Source organism: Pleurodeles waltl, chromosome 2_2, assembly GCF_031143425.1.
Source record: "Pleurodeles waltl isolate 20211129_DDA chromosome 2_2, aPleWal1.hap1.20221129, whole genome shotgun sequence".
Taxonomy (NCBI): domain Eukaryota; kingdom Metazoa; phylum Chordata; class Amphibia; order Caudata; family Salamandridae; genus Pleurodeles; species Pleurodeles waltl.
Genome location: NC_090439.1, coordinates 180,372,891 through 180,397,442, shown reverse-complemented (window position 1 = coordinate 180,397,442; position 24,552 = coordinate 180,372,891). Strand labels below are relative to the sequence as shown.

Sequence of the window (24,552 nt, the reverse complement as noted above, 5' to 3'; positions counted from 1 at the left end):
ATACATGAAAGAAAGAATGAATGAAAAGTATTTCTTACGAGTGAACTTATACCAACCACAGAGTGCCCTGGCAATGAGGGATACCAGTTGACCAACCACTTTTGAATAGCCTTGCAAACTAGAACATGGTTGATGTTTATAACAAGCTAGAAGCAGACAATTCCAGGTCTTTACCGCCCTCATCTCAGTCACAGACGACATCAGAACTCTGATGGACAACGGAGAAACAGTCGCCCTCATCCTCCTCGACCTCTCGGCTGCCTTCGACACCGTCTGCCACCGAACCCTAACATCCCGCCTGCGCTCCACCGGTATCCAAGGACTGGCCCTGGACTGGATCACCTCTTTCCTCTCCAACCGCTCCCAAAGAGTCTACCTCCCTCCCTTCCGCTCAGACCCCACCGAGATCATCTGTGGCGTCCCACAAGGCTCCTCGCTCAGCCCGACTCTCTTCAATATCTACATGAGCCCCCTCGCCGACATCGTACGCAAACACAACATCATCATCACCTCCTATGCCGACGACACTCAGCAGATACTTTCCCTCACCAAGGAGCCCACTAGCGCCAAGACCAACCTGCAAGATGGAATGAAAGAATTCGCAGAATGGATGAAACTCAGCCGTCTGAAACTGAACTCAGAAAAAACGGAAGTCCTCATCCTCGGAAACACCCCGTCCGCCTGGCACGTCTCTTGGTGGCCCACAGCCCTAGGCACCGCACCAACCCCCTCAGACCACACACGCAACCTCAGATTCATCCTGGACCCGCTTCTCACCATGACCAAACAAGTCAACGCCGTATCATCTTCCTGCTTCCTCACTCTCCACATGCTCCAAAAGATCTTCTGCTGGATCCCTGCCGACACCAGAAAAACTGTGACCCACGCCCTCGTCACAAGCCGCCTGGACTACGGAAACACCCTATACGCAGGAACCACCACTAAACTCCAGAAACGTCTGCAGCGAATACAAAACGCCTCCGCCCGCCTCATCCTCGACATACCCCGCAACAGCCACATCTCTGCCCATCTGAGGCACCTGCACTGGCTTCCCGTCAACAAAAGGATCACCTTCCAGCTCCTCACCCACGCACACAAAGCCCTCCACAACAAGGGACCCGAATACCTCAACCGTCGCCTCAGTTTCTACACGCCCACCCGTCAACTTCGCTCCGCCAACCTCGCATCCGCCGCACCACGGCAGGTGGGAAATCCTTCTCCTACCTGGCGGCCAAGACATGGAACTCCCTCCCCGCCAACCTCAGGACCACCCTGCATTCCGGAGGCAGCTCAAAACCTGGCTCTTCGAGCAGCAGTAACCCCCTCCCCCCAGCGCCTTGAGATCCTCACGGGTGAGTAGCGCACTTTATAAATGTTTTGATTTGATTTGATTTACCTATAGCTGGCATCCTCCCATATCCCTTTGGTTATGGCAAAGGTCTGATGAAAGAAGCAGAAGAAGCGCAAAGACATCCACGTGGCACATAATAGGTGAAGGACAAAGCAGGAGCTACCAAGTGTCCAGATATATAAAACCGCTCAGTCAGTCCAATCTGAAGTCTCATGGATGTGGTGTTTTGTTCTGCCTGCAGGTTATAGATCAGATTGTTGGCAAGGTCTACATAAAACTGATTGCCATAGTCCATCCTGAAAGAGTGATGACTTGAACCACTGATGAACAGCAGTCACTTAAACCTACCACTTACAGATTACCACAAAAGCACTACCACCTCTCTTCACAGCACTACACGTCCATCCCAGAACTGCAAAGTACTGCACTAAACCCCTGTCACAATTAGGACTTCACTAACCAATACCCTTTAAGTCACTGCCACTCACACTGCTACAGTGCCACTCCATTCTACTAGACTTTGGATACCCTCTTCCACAGCAAACTACTACTGCACAGATAAGAGCTGTGACCCTAGAGGTCCACATTACCACCACCCATCACCTCACTCTTATCCCAGATGTGCTTTTCTAGAATCACAGCTTCACCCACAGTATAGCATTAGAACGTCTCAGCGCTTGACTTCCACACTGACCACCCTACCATCCCACTACCACCACACCAACCCACCGCTCACTAACACCTCAAGGCACTGTCACCTCTCATCACTGTATTAATGCCCACTACATAATTATACCTCCCTACATAATCATTCTCAGCTATTGTCATTCTCCAGCGCTGTTTTTTTTAAATCTCACAGCACTGGACCCCCTCCCAACACCACCTAGCTCTCCTTTCATTGCACACCATCCTCATATACCATTCTACCACGTGACAGCATCACACTTGGATGCCTTCAAGTAGCAAAGATGTTTGTAATATTTATGATGATGATGGTGGTGATTATACTCAACCACCCACCAATACTTCATTATCATGCTCCTCTATCACTCCACCACATCCAAAAACTGCATTTCCACCCCACCAGCTTACGCCACACTATGACCCCGGCCCCTACAGTAACACTATATATGATGAACTAGAGCTAGACATTACTATGTGTTCCATCTTCTCTACACTATGTTCACCTTCTTCTTTTAACAACTTTCCACCGTGTATCTATCCACACGATTGTTCATCAATTCCCCCTGTGGCAACAAGGGTGTCAGCCATTACAAGCACAGCAGCGTCGGCACTCGCACGGGTTAAGTTGAGCTGTTCTTACAAGAGGGTGTCAAGTAAAAGTTCATCTCCAATCTAGCAAACGGCGCCCAGTTAAACATTCTTGGAATGCCCTACTTCTATTTCTGATTAACTTCAAATATTCTTGTGCTGCAAGTGGCCAAGTCTTGCGTGCTGGCACATGAAAAATACACCACCTCACGAGGCCAGTGGCTGAGTTTCATTGTCAGAGATAAAGGTAGGAAGTAAACTCAGAGTTCGCAATCAACAATGGATGCCACATGCCAACCAAATGACGGCTAAATGAATGCCATATGCCAAGCGGTTGGAAGCTAACATCACTTTTGATGTGGCCACACTAAACTAAATATGCGTGCACAGACATGTGCTTTCTGTCAGCCTAATGTACGACACTGCCAGTTTCCGATCATGCCTTTAAGCTTTCTATTAAATTCAACACTCGTTGTGTTCTATTTTGAAGCATGCTGTATCAGGTGACATTTAAGTTTTAGTAGAACAAATTTGCTTAAAATCAGAAAATATCAGTTTTTGCCCAATACACTTGAAACATTATGCACACCTTTCCTATTTTTCTGTGCTCTGGCCTTTATCCCTAATCTTAAACCACTCGTTATACTTGTTCCCCTAACCGCCAGTTACCCACATTAGACTCCTGATCTGCTAAGTTTTTATTGTTGTCGGGAAACCTGAGAAATTTAGTGGAATACATGGTCAGCCTGCCTGGTGTTATTTTGATCTATTGTTCTAGGGTTAAACATAACACATTACTGTCATGAAATTTGACTTGTGCATTTGTCTCTGAGCATTTTAAGAACACAAATTGATCACATTTCAGTTTGTAAACATTTAATTATCTTTAAAAGCTATGACTGTCAGCAAATGAAGGCCCAACAACGGGAGACGAATTCTAACATACTCAGCATAAAGGTCCTAAGAAAATTATATTAATAGACTCATGTCTTTAACAGTCTCACAATGATGGGAAAAACCTCAGTGTGGCAAAGACTACTGTGAATCTCACCACAGACCCCATCTAGCCTTCTCCAACATGTAGTCACTTTCATTGTGGACAGTTATAAGATGCTGACATTCTGAATGTTCTGTACTTTATATCGTAAGGAATTGGGAATGAGTAAAGCTCCATAAACAAACATGGCATCTGTACATTTATATCCGTTTTGGAATGAGAAAATTGTTGAAGAAGCAAAAACATCAGTATATTCCTAAACATTTTGCGATCTCAGGATGCCTTAGTGTCTGGCTAATAGTGTTCTAAATAAGGCTGGATGTTGACTTGCATCACAATGCAGAATTTTAAGGTTGAAAAGGACAGGGAAAAAGATAAAATCAGACGACTGGCCAGATTTAACTTTAGGTGGCCCCCAAATTTACCCCTGTTTTCTCTGTATCATTGCACAGTTGTGGCTATCCAAAGTCCTTTAAGTTAGTTGACTGTTCTTTTCTCAGCCATATTTAATTGGAGATTGAGCTGTGAAGCCAACATTGGGAGACTTCATTGGCTATCACATTAATTATTATTCACATTTATGCTGTAACTAGCCAAGTCCAATAAACACGTGCCTTTACTATGATCGAGGGAACTACAAGACCTTGCTGCTTATGAAGGTGGTACACCAGAAGTACACTAGACCCAGTTTGGTCGGTGTCAAAATAAATGACACCAGTGGGTTGTCATTACTGTTCCATGTTAAGTGTTATGGTGAAATCAGCTTTACACCCCCTACATCATCTAGGAGGAATCTTAGCTATCCTCCAGGTCCCCTGAAAATCTCACTAGTCCTCGCAGAAGCCAAGTCATGCTTGGACTACTGCAATAGCTGGTATTCAGGACTTCCCACAAAATATATATAATTGACAGAGTTCAAACGTTTGCTGTTCTAGTAATACTTTCTTTGATATGAGAAGACAGCATAGTGTCCACACTTGAGGTCCCTCGCTAACTAACAATGAGTAATCCTAATTTGCAACTGTCTGCCTTGTTCACAGAGCTCTAAATGGTCCTTGCTCAGGCTATCTCACCAACCTCTTTACTTCCAATTAACCTGCAAAAAGTCTAGGGACTCGCATTCTCAAATTACTTAACATCCATCTGTCCAGATACAAGGTGTTTGGCAAAAGTTCTCTCCATGCTCAAATCTCTTCCCTGTGGAAAAACCTTCCTCTGCACGAGAGGCTTGAAAATAATTTCCTCAAATTGAGGATATCTCTGAAAACTCACCTCTTCATCCAAGCCTTGGGTGAAGCCGTCCTAAGCACACTAGTGTGGCTTTGGAATGGCTTGACCAATCTTTACATTCCACTTTGACTCTTCAGTCGCCTAAGACCTGCCAGTTGCCTGTTCATCCAAGAGTAATTAATTATATGACGTTTTGCTTTACTTATCTCAAAGCTTTGGCATTGTTTATCAACCTGCAATGAGGTGAACTCTTGTTAAACTCATCTGATCTACTGTCTGATTACATCATATAAAGTGTAATTGTCTTCATCATATTAATTGTTACTGTCTTCATCTTCCTCATTCCTTCCCTCTTTTAGCACTTTGTGACTTTCCTAGGCTTTACCTACTGCTTTCTAAAAATAACAAATATTAAACATATAATGAAAACCATGAATGTCTGAATATTTCAGTCTAATATTTGACTTAGAGACAGTTATCTGTCTTCAAAATGACACTAATATGCTTGTTTTAATTCAGGCCACCTTGATGCATGCATTGACGGCATCTTTACTGACTTAGAGTGCCCAAAGACCTAGATGACATGGTTGTCTCACTTGACACCCGTCAACAGATCACTGTCCTTATCCAGGGCTGAATGTGGCCCTTCAGTTCGGACTTCAGAAAGCCAAATGATAAAAGATATTGCCATGATGTAGCTTTGGCTGTTTTAATAGAAGCCACAGGGAGCTGAATCTACTTTGTTCTCCTAAAACGTTTCCCTTGGTAACTTTGGACTTCAATGTGTGCACTTATCTTTTGCCAGCTGAAAGAAAATGACAAACAATGAGCAATAACTCAGCATTTGCTTTCTGACAATTGGAGGATCACCATTCTGGCCATGTAGGAATGTTGCTAGGTGAAGCTTGTCAACATGAGAGCAGCTGCTGGAGCCAATCAAAACTGTCTCAAAACGATCTGCATCTAATCAAATCCATTTGTGAGGCCGAACAGCAATTCTTTCCAGATAGTTTTGCATGAAGTGCATGTGTTGTCTTTGAAAAGCGCCTGACTGAAGCATTTGGTGCCATTAGTATAAAACGGAATTGGGAGATCAAGATATTATGCCCTCATTACTAGTTGTGTCATGTGTTACTTTTGCACCTTTTTATGTAGAAATATCACTCCTCGTTATTACAAGTGTCACCAGGTGTTGAATAATACCTCTTACGTTTTCAGTCACTATTCCACCATCTAAAAGAAGTTGCAATATTTGACCAGAAAAGACACAGAAGTCTGGGAATATATCACATGAACGGTCCAGAAATATTTGGTGTTTTTATTCTCCATTCCGAGGCCAAAACCCATCATTTCCCAGTAATGTGGTACTGTGATATCAGTAATATCGGGTCCCGTATTACCTCCACATTTGTACTGGGTGACTTGTAACATGGCCCTGATTTTTATATCTGCACTTTACAAACTCTATACAGTGTTGGCGTCCAAACAAGGACCAGCGAACTCCACTACAGGATTTAACTAGCTAATCTAATGTGCCACCTGAAGAAGGTTACGCCCAAATGTGGAGTGGACAGCAATGTTCGACTTAACTAGAGGGCAATTAAACAACACAGATACACGTTGAGGTATGTTCTTTCTGACCCACAATCTACACTCTTCAGGATAGACCCCGCAAAAGTCCATCCCTTGCATCAAGGCTTCCTTTTCCGACTCGGCTGAGGAACTTCTTGGTGCAGCTTGGGAAGGGTTCTTAGTGAGAAAGGACACACAGAATGTAGAAACCGCAGTGCATAGTTGTATCTTCGATCGGTGACGTTCTTATTTACAGTCTTCGAAATTGCCCACATTACCACCACTATTCAAAAACTGACACATGCATCATAGAAGAAGGGATTTGTTGGGCTGGAATGTGCTTACATAAATATCATATGCACTTTGCATTCATACTAAATAATGCGATTTCAGAGCCATCAAATAATATCCTATTGTGTAAACTAGCCCTGGCTAAAGTTTCTAGGGCAATGCTGCTGCAGCCAGAAGTTGATTTGAGCTCCTGAGTGATGCATATTGTGACTATTACAGAGGCATCTCTATCATTAGTTCATCCGGGGCAGTGGTCTGGGGCCCAGAGATTTGATGGACCTCCTGCATCACAGTTAAAAGTGAATTTTGTTACCTAAACAGGCGGTATGATGGTAACTTTTCTCGTAGCGTTAAGGTTACACCACTGATTTCAAAGTAAAAAAACAAAAAACTTTACTAGACATAAAGAATATAACTTTATTAATACTAATGATATCAATACTTTCATGTGAACTTCTTCAGTATTAGGAGAAAAGAGGTATGAGTAAACATTGTCTGAACATTCGCCCAAGAAAAACATGTTATTTTAATCCTGAAGCAGAAATGTTCATGAAGCATGTGGAATAAAGAAATGATGGTAATTTGTTGCTTGACAAGGCTTCCCTGTGCGTAGATTAGGTGAACTTCAGAAATGATGTGTTATGTGTATTTTGATAAATTTATGTTGAACATGAAACCATTTTTCTGATTATTTGTATCCTCTAGTCAGTACCAGTGAAGCAGAGCCAGAGACAGAACCAGACCCAGAGCCTGAGGTAGAAACGGAAACAGAACCTGAGCCAGAGCCCGTTTTACAGGCAGAGCAGGAAGTGGAAATAACCACACCGGAAGTTGAATCGGCAGACGTGGAGCAAGAGAGTGAGCTGGAGCAAGGATCGGAGAGGGAGTCTGAAGAAAGAGCAATTCTTAGTGAAAAAGAGAGACAAAATGAGGAAGTGAATGAAAAAGACAATTGCTCGGCCTCTAGCATATCTTCAGCAAGCAGCACTTTAGAGCGAGAGGAAAAGGAGGATAAAATCACCAATGACAATGAGGCTGGTAAGCTGCTGCTTTGCTTGTAACAGTAAACTTTATGGGACAGTGGAGCCACACCATGAGCCACAATTACACCATAAGTGACACTAACCAGCGCAAAGTCTTGATTTGTGATTGACTTTTCAACATAAAATCTGTCTTGCATTGGATGGTGGCCCTAAAGTAATGCCATGTAGCACTATCGTCTGCTTTGCACTACTCTGCACTATTTTTCTTCAAGGGGCGTCTCATTGGTGGTACATGGGCGTTCCAAAACAACCGCCCATACAGGAACCCATTGTGTTAGACACCGAGCCCTGTCTACTAAGATTTGGAACATAGATTTGCATCAGAATTATACGCCCTCTTGAGGGATGCATAATCTTATTTAAAGGTTTTGTTTCTCCAAATTGTCGAAATTCTACTTATGTACTGTATTCTACTAAACTATGTTGAAGCATTGTTTTTGTAATGGAAGGTTACACTTCAGTACCAAACCTATACTAGACAGCATGCAGTTACCCTTGCACTATGCTGAATAGATGTGTGCATGGCGCAAAGAGGCCTTCAAGTGTATCAGTATTGGAGGAGGGAGCAGCAGCTTCATATCTTAGCAAAAGTGGCGCTGTCCTTCTCTCTCCCTTTCACACAACGCAGCGCACCAACTTTGGTCACTGCATTCCGTGACTTTTTAGTAAATTTGCCCCTGTGTTTACTATATTAAGCCTTTCATCAGTAGGCTATATTCTAGCAAAAAATCCAGCATGGCTAATTTGGAATATCCTGCTAAGGCCGTTCATTTTAAGTATTTTTTGCAGACCCTGATCCTCGGTGCTATTATTTGCAACATATTTCTTAGATAATTATAGCTTCTCAGCAGGATCCTGATAGTATGACTTGCTCTTGAAAGTTTGCATGCATTTCACAAGATGCACATTCATAATCGTTAAGATCCCTATTTGCACTAAACTAAGTTTGAATGAGGGACCAGTTTACCCATATGACAGCACATCCCACATTAAGTAAAAGGTGTGGTGTTCTCCTCTCCCTCACAACTCTTCCAATTGCATCATGTAAAAGCACAGAGCACATATTGGTTATTCCTGCCTGCCTCCATTAAATCGCTGTACACCAGACTCAAATCCTGCCAGAAGCAGTAAAACTTTGTGGGAAATATTAAAAAGAGAACAGAAATCGAGGGTTTTCAGATCTTGTCACAATTTGCACATTTTCACTTAAACAAAGATTGAGGCACAGTCTAAGTGACATATCAGACCCAAAATAATCGCCAGAATGTTGATCAGCAAAAATATAATATTCTAAGAGTGCATTCTCTACTTGAGCAATGTCACATTGCTCAAATTTACTTCTTTTTCAGAAGGAAGCCAAAACACTTTTAACAGGGATTGTCACAATGGCATGTTTAGAGCTTGATGGAAATACATATTCCATATCCATTACCCCACGAAAACCTAAAGAATCAGATTTATTCTCAGATATGTGTGTGGCCATATAAGATAGGTGACCTATTACATATCTTGATGTTTTAGATTGTTTCATATAGTGCACCCGCACCCTGCATTATCTACAGGTACTAGAATAATAGATGTTATTAGACAACTTAAGTTAAACTCATTTCATTAATCCAAGACTCCGTCTATTTACCCATAACTAACTTTGAGTTAGCGCAGTGAGGTCACTGAGATACGTCACCATCTTACATTAGCTGTTACCTCCATTGTGTCTTTTGGATTTCTTTCAGGTTCCTGGGCACAGGCCAGTAAGGAGGCAGAAGTGAATGGCCAGTGCAGCAATATTCTCAATAATAAGCGGTTCATGCTGGATATGTTGTATGCTCATAACAAAAAACCCGGTGATGAAGAGGAGAAAGAGTTGGAGGACAAAGAGAATGAAGCAAAGGAGATGGAAATGGATGAAAGTGAGGAGTCCATCACAAGTCTTGCCAATCGGATTTCCATCCTTCAGGCCAGCAAGCAGGCCAATGACGAGAATGTAAAAAAGATGGACATTGGCAACCTGGAAAACCAGGGCAGTGTTAGAGCCTTTGCAGAAAAATTTAACAGTGGGGAACTTGTCAAGGGAACAATGCTGACAGAGAGTGAACTCAGTGAAAAGATAGCTGAAAAAATACCAGCACAGCCAAAGAAGGAATCTGACCACATATGGGATCAGCTTATGGCTACTCCTCGAGAACTGCGAATCAAAGATATGGATTTTACAGACCTGGTGGATGATGATGACATTGATGTCTTAGACATGGATATAGTGCCTGGAGAGTGCTTTGCTCCCCCTCCCCCACCACCACCTCTGTCTTTCATGGGCTTGCCTCCCCCTCCGCCTCTTCTTGGATGCCCGCCACCCCCTCCAGTCCCTTGTAATATACTGCCTCCTCCTCCGCTTTTTGGCAGTACTCAGGGTTTGGGGTCACCCCACATTCAACGAGGCGAGCCTGCGTTTTTGAAGAAGAAAAAAACCATACGCTTGTTTTGGAATGAGGTGCGGCCGTATGAATGGCAGTGCAAAAACAACAAGCACTGTCGAGAATTTCTCTGGTCCAAACTGGAACCCATGAAAATAGACACATCCAAATTAGAGCACCTTTTTGAATCAAAGTCAAAGGACCTGCCTGTTGCAAAGGTAACGATAATATTTGCAATATTCACCTTTTTCTACTCTATAACATGTTTATCTTATGTATATTCCCTTAATTGATTGCTGTAAAAAATGCAATTTTTATGGACCCATAACTATGTTTTTTAACAAACCTCAGGCAGGTATGTTGTGCTGCACAGTTGAAATACACCATCCTCCCCACAAATTAATTCATATCTTGGGCTCATGCCAAAATAATTTTGTCTTAGGCTATAACATGAAGCGAGAACATGATGTTTTTGTATCAGACCAATATGTTAAGAAACACAAATGCCAGATGATGGTTATTGAGATGTGACCTAATTGGGCTTTGGTCTGCTCTTGTTAAGTCTTATTGACAGACTTGGATTTTGGTGGTAAAGACAAATCCACCAATTTCAGGAGGAAGTGCACAATATGGGTCAGCATCCACGAATTAGGTTTCTTCAATTGTTCTGTCCCTCTGTGTGTCTTTCTTCTTGGTTTGGATACCCGTTTGCATGCTTCTTTTTATAGAAGTGGGGATCTCCCTCTCAGAATAACATCTTGCTTATCTGCTGAAGATCTGAGAGTCATTTTGTGTTGAAGCAAAAATCTGTCTGGAAAGCTTAATGCACCTATTGGAAGCACTGAAAGTATGCTTTGAAGGTTGAGGTGTACCTTTTCTAGGAAATTGTATTTTGAAGGTTTCACACAGTCTCTTTGCCATCAGAAGGAATTGCCCTTCCCTGTTTGCCAACCTTCACCCTTTGGCCTACACCAGAAATGCAGTCAGAATCGAACACCTGACTGCCATGACTGACCAGTTCTTGTTAACAAAGTACGTCTGTTTCAGGCAAAGATAGTGCACCAGAGTGGGATCAAATTTAAACATAACTCTTTACAATAACTCTGAATAGCCTTCATCACAAGGGAGGATTTGTACTGTGCAGATTAAGAGACATCTGTGTTTTTAGGACAATGAAGATATCTGCTAGACTGATTTTTACTGTAGGAAATTGCATTTCCCAGGTTTCATACAGCCTAGGTTATCCGTACTAGTTGTACGTAAAGTCCAAACAGTATTGGTATCAAACAATTCAGAGCTTAGTTTAGTGCTTCAGAGTAGATATTGAATGGCCATGGTTAACCAAAGCGAGTTCCATAATCTTAAAATTAATTTACTGGTTCAGGATGCTCATCTATAAAGGATAACCATGCTTTTAATAGCCCTAGAACGTCTTTATACTACCTCAAAACTAACAGATTGTCAGACCTCACTCATGGCTACAAAAATTGACTTCACCAGCAGTCCATACCTCAAAATTCCGTCTAAGCCATGACAAAGTCCCACAGTCAAAACACGTGTTAGATTTTCCTCTCTGTGCCCGTTTTCTGAACCAGAAACTAATTAAAAACAGCATAACAATATTCTCTTGTAGGGACTCTTTGTGGTTTCACCCATTGCACGAATATTTCATGTGATCTGGCACATCCAGTGCTTAATGTTGGATGCACCGTAGATTTCACAATTAGCTACCATTGTAAATGTCTTTAGGCTTGACGGGGTGCAGATCGCTGAAGTGTTTGTTGGATGTGGCCAAGAGGCGTTTTAGGTTAATGTATTATCAGATGGTGTATTTGGGAGACTACTTGGTAGTTGTTAGTTAAACATTGCTTTACCAGGACGATTGGGATTTAACTACAAGGATATTTGTTTCGGAAATGAGTCTGCAACTGGCATAGTAACGTTCATCAAATCTTATCGGGTCACTGATAGACTGGTGGGTGAAATGCTAGCCTGCCAGTTTGGCAGATGCCTGTGACTCTGCCCCGCCAGCAGGGTGCCACACACTAAATGTAGAGATCCTACTGGCTTGGTGGAGATTATTTTGTCAAACGTGTCTCCTCAGAAGTCACAAGACCACTTTCAATTTTATTGTAATGGCAGCTGGACACCATAGCTTCTAGCTTTTCAACATTCAAGGCAGGAGAGACTAGCAGTTCCTTCACCGATTTACGAAGGGGCTTCAGACCCCTAAATATCTGAATGAGGTCCTTGCTAGAACTTCAATTTTTTCGGGCAGATTTAGAGTTTGGCAGACCGAGTACTTCGTAACAAATGTGACAGAATACCCTGTCTGCCAAACCTACAGTCTACTCACCCTATTTAGGGCTGTGAGGACCACCAGTTTTCTGGTAATAGAGTCCCTGTTCTGTTAACGGTACATCCCATTTGAAAAACCGTTGTTGCAGTCCTCTCGCTAGACCTTTAAGTAAGATGAGGGTTACAGTTCAGGGAGTAGCAGTAGCACTAAATATAACGTGTGCCTCAGAAAGTGATAAAGGGAGATAAATGCAAAGATTAATTCATAGATGTCATTAATGGGTCCAGTTGTCGCAGCTGTGATTGCCCCCTGTGACTCCTGGCTCTGCCTTTGCGACCCCTGGCCTCAGAGTTGCCAAAATCAGTGCCAGGGATACATAGTCTGCTCGCACTTACGGGCGTCACGTCGATTAGGCTCCACTTTCCTTGTTTTTTCATAGTTTGTTTTTTACACTAGTAGTAAATAATACTGCATGAATCACTATTAATGCAATAAATATTGGAGTACAGGTAGCTGGAATATGACCCTCCCTAGCAGTTGAGGTAAGAAAAAAGGCAATTAAATGTATGTTTATGCTTGCCGGTGACAGTGTGCATGCTTGCCGGTGACAGTGTGTTTACGTGTGTATGTGTGAATGTGTGTATATGTAAGTGTGTGTGAGTGAAAATGAAGGTCAAATGGCATGTGATGTCCCTTCGCAACCCCTGGCATTTTGGTGAATAGGTTAATTCAACAGGCTTGGTTTAGAGTGCGACCTTCCAAGATCCATGCCTAATGTGGCTGGTTTACATGAAAATTTGCCACGCCTCAACTTACCAAAACTAAAGTTGGCGAAACATGAACAAATCTGAGAAGTCGGACATTTCAATACAGTTTTCTCAAACTTTGGCCCTTTCTGGGCATATGTAAAAAACCTAGGAGAGTTAAGTAAAAGGGTTTTAGCATAGCCAATATTGTAAGTATAATAGGATGATACAATTAATAGCTAAATCTGTGGGTCTTATTCACAATGTTCTTCGTAGTCATAATGAATGACAAGAAAAAGCAAAACTTTAGGTTCACAAAGTCTATTCACAACAGAAAAATATGTCAAGTTGGTAAAATCTTTTGCATCAGTAAGTTTTAGTAAAGAAATTGGAAAATACATTTGCATCGAAAAGGTCATTAAATGTAATAAGATTCGTAGTCTTCCGGTTATTAGTAATGATGGTTCAGATTTTTTCTGCCCAAATGCTAGTGCTGGAAAATGTTGTTTTTAGAGTACGAACTGGCACACACATTCCCAGATTTTGAAAAGTTTAAGGGAAGGCTTTTCTCCAAATATACTTTTTATGGTTGAGCCTGCGAGTGGATGCACTAGCAAATACGTCACGCTTGCGAGACACTGTTGTAGGCAGAAAAGGGCTTGGAGCCCACCCATTGCTTACCATTTGTTGTTTTGACATCACTCTTCTTTACTGGCTCTGTAATTAGCCAGTGCAACCGAAACGTCACTACTGATCTTTTCTGTTGAGCGGGACCTAGCACAGATTAATTCAAGTTAATCTGTGCCCGTTTGCTGCTCCCAATGTGATTCAGTACTATTTCTGTCCATAATGCATGCATGCGTTTCAAATCACTCTCTCCCACACTGCATTCTTGCTTGCTCTGCCACACAATCACCTGCCCCCGATGTTACTTGCTCCCTCCTGTGCCCCTATGGCTGCTTGCCCCATACCTCTCCCACCTTCACGGGGTGTTGCTTGCTCCTTGCCTCCCCACACTTGATGCTTGCCCTCTCCTCGATCTCTCATGTTTGTTTGTTAGTGCCAACACTCCATAAGAGTGCATGTGTTTGAGCACATTCCCGCACCCACCCACATCCTGTTGTTCTTTGCCTATCCCCTTCCCCCCTCATTGTTAACCCAAAGTCACCTCCCAGAACCTGGACCTCATCCAGAGACCTCTGTGACACATGCAAACCATCTCAGTAAAAATATAAACTTCTGAATCTGCTGGCGCTCCCCATGCTCATCTATCAAAGCCTTTCCCATCCAGAGTGGCTAGCTCTTGGAAGGGGCCGGCACTTCTCAGTGAGAGGACCCAGTCTACTGAATCCGTTGCCTTGTAGCACCATGACTGAAGCCAACTGTCTCACTCGGCACAAATCCATGCTCATCCACCCACTCATGCGAAGGATTTCTCTGAGGTGATCCAGTCGATTGAGCCACTGCATACTTATCTCTCACCATTCAATCACACTTGCCACAGAGCCCTTATGGTAAATCAGTTCCCATCCTCATTCCTCACACATCTCTGCTCATTCACTCACTCGTGTGAGGGGAGTTCCTTGGGTCAAAGTAATCCATTGTCTTGCTCAGGACATGTTCCACTCCTCTCTTACCCACTCCTACAAGGGAGCACGTTCAGGATAATCACTTCAGTGTCTTGCCCCTCATACAGTTCTCATCCTTCTCTCACCTACCCTGCAGCGCTTTGAAATTAAGAGATATTTTTTTTACATAGATAACTCTTCACCCACTCACTCCTGAGAGGGAGAGAATTAAGATAAATCCATCCACATAGTTGGTTATGCGAACATTTTTGCAGTGTGAATCATATCTGTATTCACATATTGTGCATTATTCTGCCATCAAGTGGTTAGGTCCAGAATTTGTACTACTTCATCTAAAAACTAAAAGCTTGTTGTCCGTCTTCCTTTTCTAACCCTGTTTGCTGATGGTCGTCGATGGTACCTCCATTTGATATCTCCTTGTGATGTCGCCATACTTCCTCTGAATCTTCTCACCTTCAGTCGCCATCTTCAGATTCTTTTTTTCCACCGTTGGGTCTGGATTTTTTTTTTGCAGAGATGTCCCCAGCTCGTAGGAAAACTGAAGAAGCACTTAAAAGTGTGGTAGGAACATTTTCTGAAAGCAACAGAAACTCATTGACGAACAGCAGTCGGCAAAGGAAGGAACATTGGGTGCGAAACACTTCAATGGGGGGTTGAGAATCCCCAGTCGGGGGCTCCCCATGAGGCATGATGGAGAAAACACCTTTTCAATTTTGCATGAATTGCCATCACAATTACGCACAGAAGGACAAGCATCCAATGTGTAACCTCTGCCTTACAATCAACCACCGGGGTGAAGATTGTAAAGCCTGTGCTATTTTTACACCGAAGACACTGAGTGTGAGAGCAAAGCAAAGAATGGCCCATCACTCAATGCAAGGTCAGAAGTCAACTACATCCCTCAAAGATCTGGCACATTCCAGTGATGAGGGAAATGTAGCTGAGTGAGCAGAAGGAGACATCTCAGAGTGTTGGCACAAGATCATCAAAGCCCAGGAAGAGCAGCCAAAGAAGAGCAAGAAAGAGGCAAGAGAGTCGTCCCCCTCCGTTAAGGGGACCAAGTCCCAAAAAATAGCTGCACGGCTGCAAAAAGGGAAGGAGTCACGCAGAACCTCAAAGGGATCATTGGTGGAGAAAGAACTACAAAAAAACACTTGTCAACAAACGATGGGAAGGAGAAGGATGCATTGACGTCTAAAAGCCTAAAACCTCAAAGAGTTTGCTGAAGCTCCAACTCAAAACAGTTGTCGAAGGAGGGTTCCTCTGTGAAGAGGAAACATCCCATGACCAGTCCCAAAGACAAAGCCCTTCACAACAAAAACAAGAGTAAGAAACTCAAGGCCCAAATGGCTGCCCTAATTCAGTAAAGGAAGGAATTTGATGAAAGTCTAAGAGGGTTCTGAATTCCACTAAAGGATTTGGGACCGAAAGAGGTTTCGGAGACAGAAGTTGAAGACATTCGCCCCTCTCTCATACCAGAGCCTCAAGAGGAAGAAGAAGAACTCTTTTATGAAGAAGAAGAAGAGGAACAGGCAACATATTCAGAGGAAGGTGAATATGTGGAGATGCAGTGGGAAGATTTGGAGGGGGATTCACCAGAGGAAGAGGTAGAAAATTCGCTCCCTCTCATGATATTGGCATTTATAATATGGTGGTTAAAAATCTGGCAGAAAGATTAAAGGTTCAACTGGAGGGGGAGAAACCTCAACCACCTTTCTTGTTAGAGACTCTGATGCCACGCCAGGCAAGAAATCAGTATCTCGCCAGGCAATCACGCATTGTCGATCAAGGCAAGGAAGCCTTTAAGGAACCAGCAACCTGCAAAGCAGTAACACCAAGGGCAGAGAAATTTTTTTTTTTTCAACAAAAGACCCTGCGTATATTAAGGCTACCATCCTAGCTGATTCCATTATAATGTCCATGGCAAGAAAGAGGGCAAACATCTCATCTCCATCGGGGCCACCACCAGACAAAGAGAGTAAGAGGGTGGAGCTGATGGGTCGCAAGATAGAGAGGAGTGTTGTAAACCAGTGGCACATTGCAAATTCCAACACATTGCTCAACAGACTTACACATCAGCACTGCGAAGAGATAGGAGAACTAATGAAGCATCTCCCAGAACAGAACAAAAAGAAGGGCACTCATCTGATAGAGAGCGGGAAAAACATAGCAAACACTTGCTTCAAATCTGCGTTGGATGCAGAGGACACATCTAGCTGCCAATTGATGATGGGTATTACTTTAAGGAGACATTCATGGCTACGAATTTCAGGTTTCAAGCCAGAGGTTCAAGTGAACATAATAAATGCACCATTTAACGGACAGCAATTGTTCAGAAATACAAAAAAGGACATTGAAACCGTTAAGTCAATGGAGGCATTGTAGCATGGGGAGGGAACTAAAGGTGGTCTTTCGCAACAAAGAGGAACATTTTAGGCAGGAGCCTCTCATCAGAGCTTTCAAAGTGGTGGCCAGACCTCAGCATCAGAACAAGGTTGGCAGTACCAGCAACACAGAAGGGTCTCCTTTCATGGATGAACCAGGGGAAGAGGTCAATCAGCTAGAGGAGGTACAACCTTCGCCAGTAAATGACTGCAGTTCATCAACAATAAAGGTCAAAAACCATCAGTGAGAGGGAAAATAAAATTTTACGATACCTACACAGCACGCTAGTAGTTGGAATACTATTACATTTTCTCCAAAAGTGGAGAAAAATAACTTTGGACAAATTACCAATTCTATACAACTATACAGGAGGTTATTCCACAGTTGCAAAAAGGAGATTACATGGCAGCAATAGATTTGAAGGACACTTACTTTAACATATCTATGAATGCAAACCACGAAAAATACCTAAGATTTGTGGTAGAAGGAAAACATTATCAATTCAAGGTACTAGCCTTTGGAATAAAGTCAGCACCAAGAGTGTTCACAAAATGCCTGGCTGCAGTAACTGCACATCTCAGAAGAATGGATATTCATGTATATCCACACCTCAATGATTGGTTAATAAGTGCACACTCTCATCACAAATACAAACATGACACTCAAATAGTGATGGAGAAATTGTACCCTCTAGGTTTCTCGTTAAACATAGAGAAGTTATCTTCAGAACCAGAACAGGTGAAGATTTTATTAGGGGCAAGATTGAATTTGAATCTGGGGAAAGCGTTCCCAAGCGAAAGGAGGGCACAGTCTCTCCCAGAGGAAGTTCTCCATTACCGGAAGGGGCAAGCTCTGACAGTGAGGACGGTAGAGAGACTATTGGGAAAGATGGCATCATACATTCCCTTGATCCCATATGCGCGTTTTCACGAGGGAGGAGGCGGCGGCTGAACTACAAAGGGCAGGAGCCCTTTAAATTGAACTCTCGCGCTCCCGCCCTGCGGGAAGCGCATTTTCACAAGGGAGGCGGCGGCGGCTGAACTACAAAGGGCAGGAGCCCTTTAAATTGAGCTCTCGCGCTCCCGCGGGACGAGCGCGGGCGTCGCCCGGGCAAAGCCCGGGCCAAGGGTGGGCCCGTCCTGCGCCTGTCAGCGTCTGACAGAGGCTTGGCTGGGCCACCCCCCTTTACATTTTTATTTGGATACTACTGGTATCTCTTCTTGGTCAACTATATACGGTAGGGGTGTGTGCTTTTTTTTCATTTTGACTCAGACTACATCATCAAATGTGTTACAGGGCCACGAGGAGACGTTCAAAGATTTGAGCTGCTGCCAGTGTTGGCTCTATAGACAGGGGAAGGAGCCCTTTAACAACTCTTTTCTCTGCACTTTTGTGTTGAGCCCGCCAGAGCCCGGAGGAGGCTGGGCTGGACTCATTTTTGCTGTTATTTGTTGTTATTTGGCTTAGTGACTTGCATATACTTCGTTGCGACTAGATAAAAGTGTTTAAGATAGTAACCCCATATATATAACATACATAATGGGGAAAAGAAAGCAAAACCAAATAGGGAATGGTATTAATAAAAAAAAAACAGAGAAGTACTAATATGATCACAAATTACCTTACAGATGCAATGGGGAAAATTAATGAAGAAATTATCAATGCTGAAGTACGCTTAGTGGCAACAAAAAATGTCCTACACGAGGCCATCATAGAAGTGAGCACTGAGGCTGTAGGCTTAATTACTGAACTGAAATCCCCAAAGGGAAAAGGTACTGGGACGGATCCCAGACCTTCCCTAGGCTCCCTTTTACCTACAGATATAATAGAAGAAATTGATTCCTTGAACAGTACAGATGATCAAACTCCCTCACCACCAAAGAAAAAAAGTAGGCAGACTACTAACTCTAAAATTATACAACCAACCTCACAGTTTTCTAAGGGTAGGAAATTAATAACTGAAACGCATGGGGGACATGCAGTAACACTATCACCAGACACCGATGGCCCCTTTCAAAAACTTATGGAAACTCTTTTCAAGAAACTGCATGGCAAGCTAGACCAGATAGAGTCAAAAGTATTGCTAGAATTTAAGGAGATAAAAGAACGTATAACTAAGATAGAGGCAAGTGTTAATACAATGACTAAAGCGAAAAATTTGTCCCATGGTTGTGACACTATACCAAGTGAAGATATAAGGAATAATGCAATGACAGGGATAGAAGATTCCAATGAAAGAAGTATAGGAAACCGGCACCCCATACAGAAAGAGACTCCACTGCCTAAGGATCCCACGACCAATCATATGGAGCAATTGGATAGGAATCATAGATGCCAGTCCTTGTTTAGAAATAGACCTGTGAAAAAGGTATTACAACTACCACCAGATGCTATACCATATACAATCATTCTAAAAAATGTTCCCAAACTAGGACCAAATATCACTGAGACCTGAACGGATTTACGTAACAAGGTAGTACACTGGATGGCAGAGTACATATGTATACCAGATATACTATTTCGTGAAATCTTATATGTAAGAAGAGTTGATTGGGTGGGATATTTGGAGAAAGAAGAGGGAGACTGTATTGTGGTTAATTTTCGCAACCCTCGTTTTGTGGGCCAATTACTAGCGGACTTGGATAAAAGATATCGGACTCGCAAAAATTGGAGGAAAGAGATTATGGCTGTTCCTCTAGGATATTTTTATAGAACGATGAATACCTTAGGCACAAGAGACACGGGGTTACAGAGAAAACATCCAGTAAACTAGTGAGGTATAACAAACTAGAGTGCTCCAATCGATTTGCTCCCCTGAGTAACATGGTGGATTTGGATTGACAACAGGAGGACATGAGTAAAAAAGACATTCTGCTACTGGATAAAATACAACCTACTATTGTAGCCCCCTCTCTCAAATTTCCAGGTTGCAATGGTAATATTGAGACAGATAGGAGACTTAATTATACTCATGTCATGGAACATAGCTGGAGTAAAAATGAAAATGGACGAGAAGGAATGGCATACCACAATAAGTTCATCACATATAATCTGCCTACAAGAGACCTGGCACACAGGATCCTTTTTTATTGAAGGATATGCCATTTTTTCCACCCCAGCTACTGCCTCACCTAGCGGAAGGGCAAAGGGAGGATTAGCAATATTGATCTCAACACTGGTTCCTTATACTCTGGTGAAATCTTCCCTTGATTCCCCTTATTATCAGTTTTTATTTCTCCGTATAGATGGGATTCCAGGGATTGTTTTAATAAACTACTACAATAATAAATTTGATGGCACCAATAGAGTAGTGGCATCGACTCTTCAGGAAGAATTGCAAAGTTTTGTAAATGATATAACTTCAAGCTATATAATAATATGGGTTGGAGACTTTAATATTGAGACATGCCAGAATACTATAGGAAAGACATGTGGATTTGTCGATGATGGGGAAAGTGCACAATTGCACTTTTTACATAACAACTACGGAATTGTATTGAATGAGATATTATTTAGATATGATCTAGAATTGATGGAGCAAGACGGGCTCAAAGGAATGAAACTACCATCATTTATAGGAAGAGGACATTTCTCATTAATTGACCATATACTAATGTCAAAGAGCAATATGGATATGGTCGAATCCCTGAAGATTGAGCCAACCATCTATAGTGATCATAATCCCTTGGTGCTAACTCTGAGATTGGTCAAACCTTTTAATATAGGTGAACGATTGGCAAGGAATATAGGAATAAGAAGGGAAAATGGCATTGTAATTAAATGGACTGGGGTAAATGAAACAGATGTGATGGAAAAAGTTGTAACACAACATCAACAAGACATTCTCATATGTACAGAACCTAACCAAAGCCCAAATGAGATCCTAGGATCTTTCATCCAGCTTAGAAATGCCATTGCAGGAAACCTAGTGAGAACATTGGGGAACAAAAAGAGCGGGAAAGTGGGGTGGTTTGATCATAACTGTTCACTAGCAAGTCAGGAATTAAAACAAGCCCTGCAGGCTTGACCAAGAAATAGGGAAGAGGTAATTATTAAACGTTCTAATTACAAACTTGCATTAATGACAAGGAAGGCACAATTGAGAGCTAGGGCATGGGCTGATCTTGAGCAAGCGACAACATTAAAAGATAGTACTTTATTTTGGAAAACAATTAATCAACCATTCCTAAAAAATAATGATGTACTCCAAATAACAGCATATGTCCGTCATCAGAATGGCTTTCACATTTTGGCTTAATTTTTAATCCAGATAATCTGACTACCCATATATCGAATAGGGGGATAATCGAGATAAAGCCACCCTTTTTGCAACCAGTCAGTATGGGTGAAGTGAAATCTGCTATGGGAAGATGTTTGAAAGGGAAGGCACCAGGCCCTGATGAGGTGCCAGTAGATGCCTACTTGACATACATCGATTTGTGGTGCCCTATTTTGACCCAAGTGTTTTTGAGTGTGACAAAGGGATATATATTAACATCTTGGACTGAAAGCATAATTGTCCCCATTTTTAAAAAGGGAGATAGAGGTGATCCTAAATGCTATCAGCCAATCTCACTGCTGGATACCTCCATTAAATTGTTGGGAAGAGTGCTCCTAGAAAGACTAGAATTATGGGCTACCAAAAACCATATACTCACAGAGGCCCAATTGGGATTTAGGCCTGGGGTTGGTACTCTGGAACAATGCATAAATCTTAACCTAATAATAAGTAATATACAATAGCGAGGAAGGGTCATATGTTCCTCTGCTTCGCTGATCTTAGTAGTGCTTTTGATTTGGTGAACCATGTCAAGCTGTGGAAAGTTTTGATAGACATGGGTGCACCCCTAGATATAATAAGTTTTTTGGCACAACTATATAGTCATTTAACAGCACGGGTGAGATATGGAAGAAAAGGTGAGTGTACCCCAGGTTTTAGGATAGGGAGAGGAATACGTCAAGGCTGTGTCTTGGCACCCCTTCTATTCTCCCTTTACATAAATGGAGTAGATGCCCATTTAAAAAATATGAAAATCGATACCCCAAAAATAGGAGAATGCTCTATCCCAGTTCTTCTATATGCAGATGATGCTGTATTGTTGTCACAAACTGCAAATGGGTTGCAGAGGCTAATTGAGGGGTTTGTGGAATTTATGGAGGAAAGAGATATGTTGTTGAATCTGAGCAAAACTGTTGTAATGACTTGCGGGCAGGGGAAAGTCAGGAAGAAAGCTTTTTTTATTAAAGGTCACAAATGTGAGGAGGTGAATGGATTTACATATCTGGGTATACAATTTTCTAATATGGGACATTGGAAACAACATCTAGAAATCATTAAGATGAAATATGTTAGGACAACTGAGGCTGTTTTTAGATTTTCAAAAAAAATTGGTAATAAACCCCTTAGGGAAATGCTGCAAATCTATAAAAGCAAATCAATTAACAGCATTACGTATGGTTCTGCCCTTTGGGTTTCGATGCCCGAGATCCGCTCATTACAAGTACTAGAGAATACCTTTTTTTGCAGACTATTGGCTGTGCCAAATACCACTTCCACATTTATGGTACATAAGGAGTTGGGTTGCCCTTACGTGGAAGATCTAATATACACCAATGCGTTGTTGGCTTGGTATGGTATTTGGTCTAAAGAAGGGACGCTTTTTACCCAAAAGATTATTAAAGATTGCCTTACATTAGAATATTGGGATAGAATTCCGTGGTTCATGCACCTAAAAGATTTGCTGTAACGCATAAATCTAGTTCCAAATTTGGACAACCCAGATATTATCCTTCAATTTAGCAAGAAAGAATTGAAAGATCAACTTATAGCATGGAGGGTCTGCGAAAGAGAAAATAGGGAACGTAGGAAGATAACAGTAGCACTTTATATGACTGAAAATAATGAGCTAATGCCAAATTATTTGATGAAAGTAGTAAACATTCAGGATAGATTTTATCTGACTCGAATGTGATTTAGAACGCTACACTTTTTGGTAGCTTTCCCAAAGATGAGGATTTGGAGTAAAAGTCTACCTAAGTGCCCCTGTGTGGGACAGTTTGCACAATCCACAATGCATTTTATTATATCTTGTAAATTTTATCACGATGGTAGGAAGAAATTTTTAAAACCCTTATTTATTACTAGTAAATTATTCTATTGTAGAGAGGCATTTAACTACTTATGTAATTTGGATACTAATGAGAAATGTGATGCAGTGATAAAATTTATCCTAAATGCCATTGAATTAAGGAAAAAGCTGTCATATTTAGAAAACCTTCGGTATGAGAATTAATAATTCTACAATTTGTAGTAGTAAGGGTTTTTATTTATTTATTAGTAATTTTTTTTTTTCTTCCGTATTTTATTCTATTGTATATTCTATTATTATGTTAAAGAGACTGTTTTTATCTTTTGTGGAGTAAAATCCGAATAAAGATTGATTTGATTTGATTTGATCCCATATGTGAGACTTCATGTGAGACCAGAACAGGAGTGGATTAAAAAATCTATGGTCACAAGCAACATGGAGTTAGGAAGATCTAATGGTTGTCATGCAGAAGATGCAGGAGAAAATTGTGTGGTTTAACCGAAAGAACATTACACAGGGAAGACTATTTCAGCAACCAACTCCTTCAGTAAATATAACCACAGGCGCCTCACATATAGGATGGAAAGTTCATATGGGCACGCTGAAAGTACGAGGAATCTGGAGGGAGCAAGATGCTGTCAAACATCAACCTCCTGGAATTAAAGAGTGTTGGGCTTATTTACAAGCCCCTATGGTGCATGACGGTGCAGAAAGCGTCTTTCTGCACTGCCCTGTGCCAGCGGGAAAGGGCAGAAATGCACCGTATCGACAAGATATGGCACATTTATGTCCTCTCCCCTGCAGCTCACTAACTCTGCGCAGGATGACTACTAAGAAAGCAGCCTTTAGAGTTGGCATCTGCAAAGTAGCCTTGATTAGTACCTCAAAAGGCTTCTTCATTAGTTGTGTAAGAATTTAGTGCATCACCAAAAAGATTACCAGCACCCACATGGAATTTAAACTTAATTCTTACACAACTAATGAAGAAGCCTTTTGAGGTACTACTCAAGGCTACTTTGCAGATGCCAACTCTAAAGGCTGCAGGCACTCACAATTCAAAAACCATAATTTCAAATCCACAAGGACAGAATTGTCATAAGAACACAACCACAGTTTATACCAAAGGTGGTTTTACAGTTTCACATTAACCAGTCAATTCAAATTCCAAGTTTCTTTCAAAATCCAAAGACGCATGCTGAAAGAGCCTTACACATGCTAGGTGCAAGAAACTCTATTATGTTTTACATTGAAAGGACAAAACACATCAGGAGTACTCA

General features: G+C 41.9%; 1 protein-coding gene across 8 annotated transcripts in view; it reads left to right on the top strand.

The window, feature by feature from the left end:
• Positions 1 to 24,552, top strand: part of FHOD3 (formin homology 2 domain containing 3) — a 1,176,281-nt gene that overhangs the window by 958,479 nt on the left and 193,250 nt on the right. For all 8 annotated transcript variants that reach the window (XM_069219602.1, XM_069219604.1, XM_069219603.1 and 5 more), the window contains 2 exons: positions 7,419 to 7,751; positions 9,490 to 10,385. In XM_069219602.1, the coding sequence (XP_069075703.1) occupies positions 7,419 to 7,751; positions 9,490 to 10,385 (1,229 nt within the window). The remainder of the gene's footprint in view (positions 1 to 7,418; positions 7,752 to 9,489; positions 10,386 to 24,552) is intronic.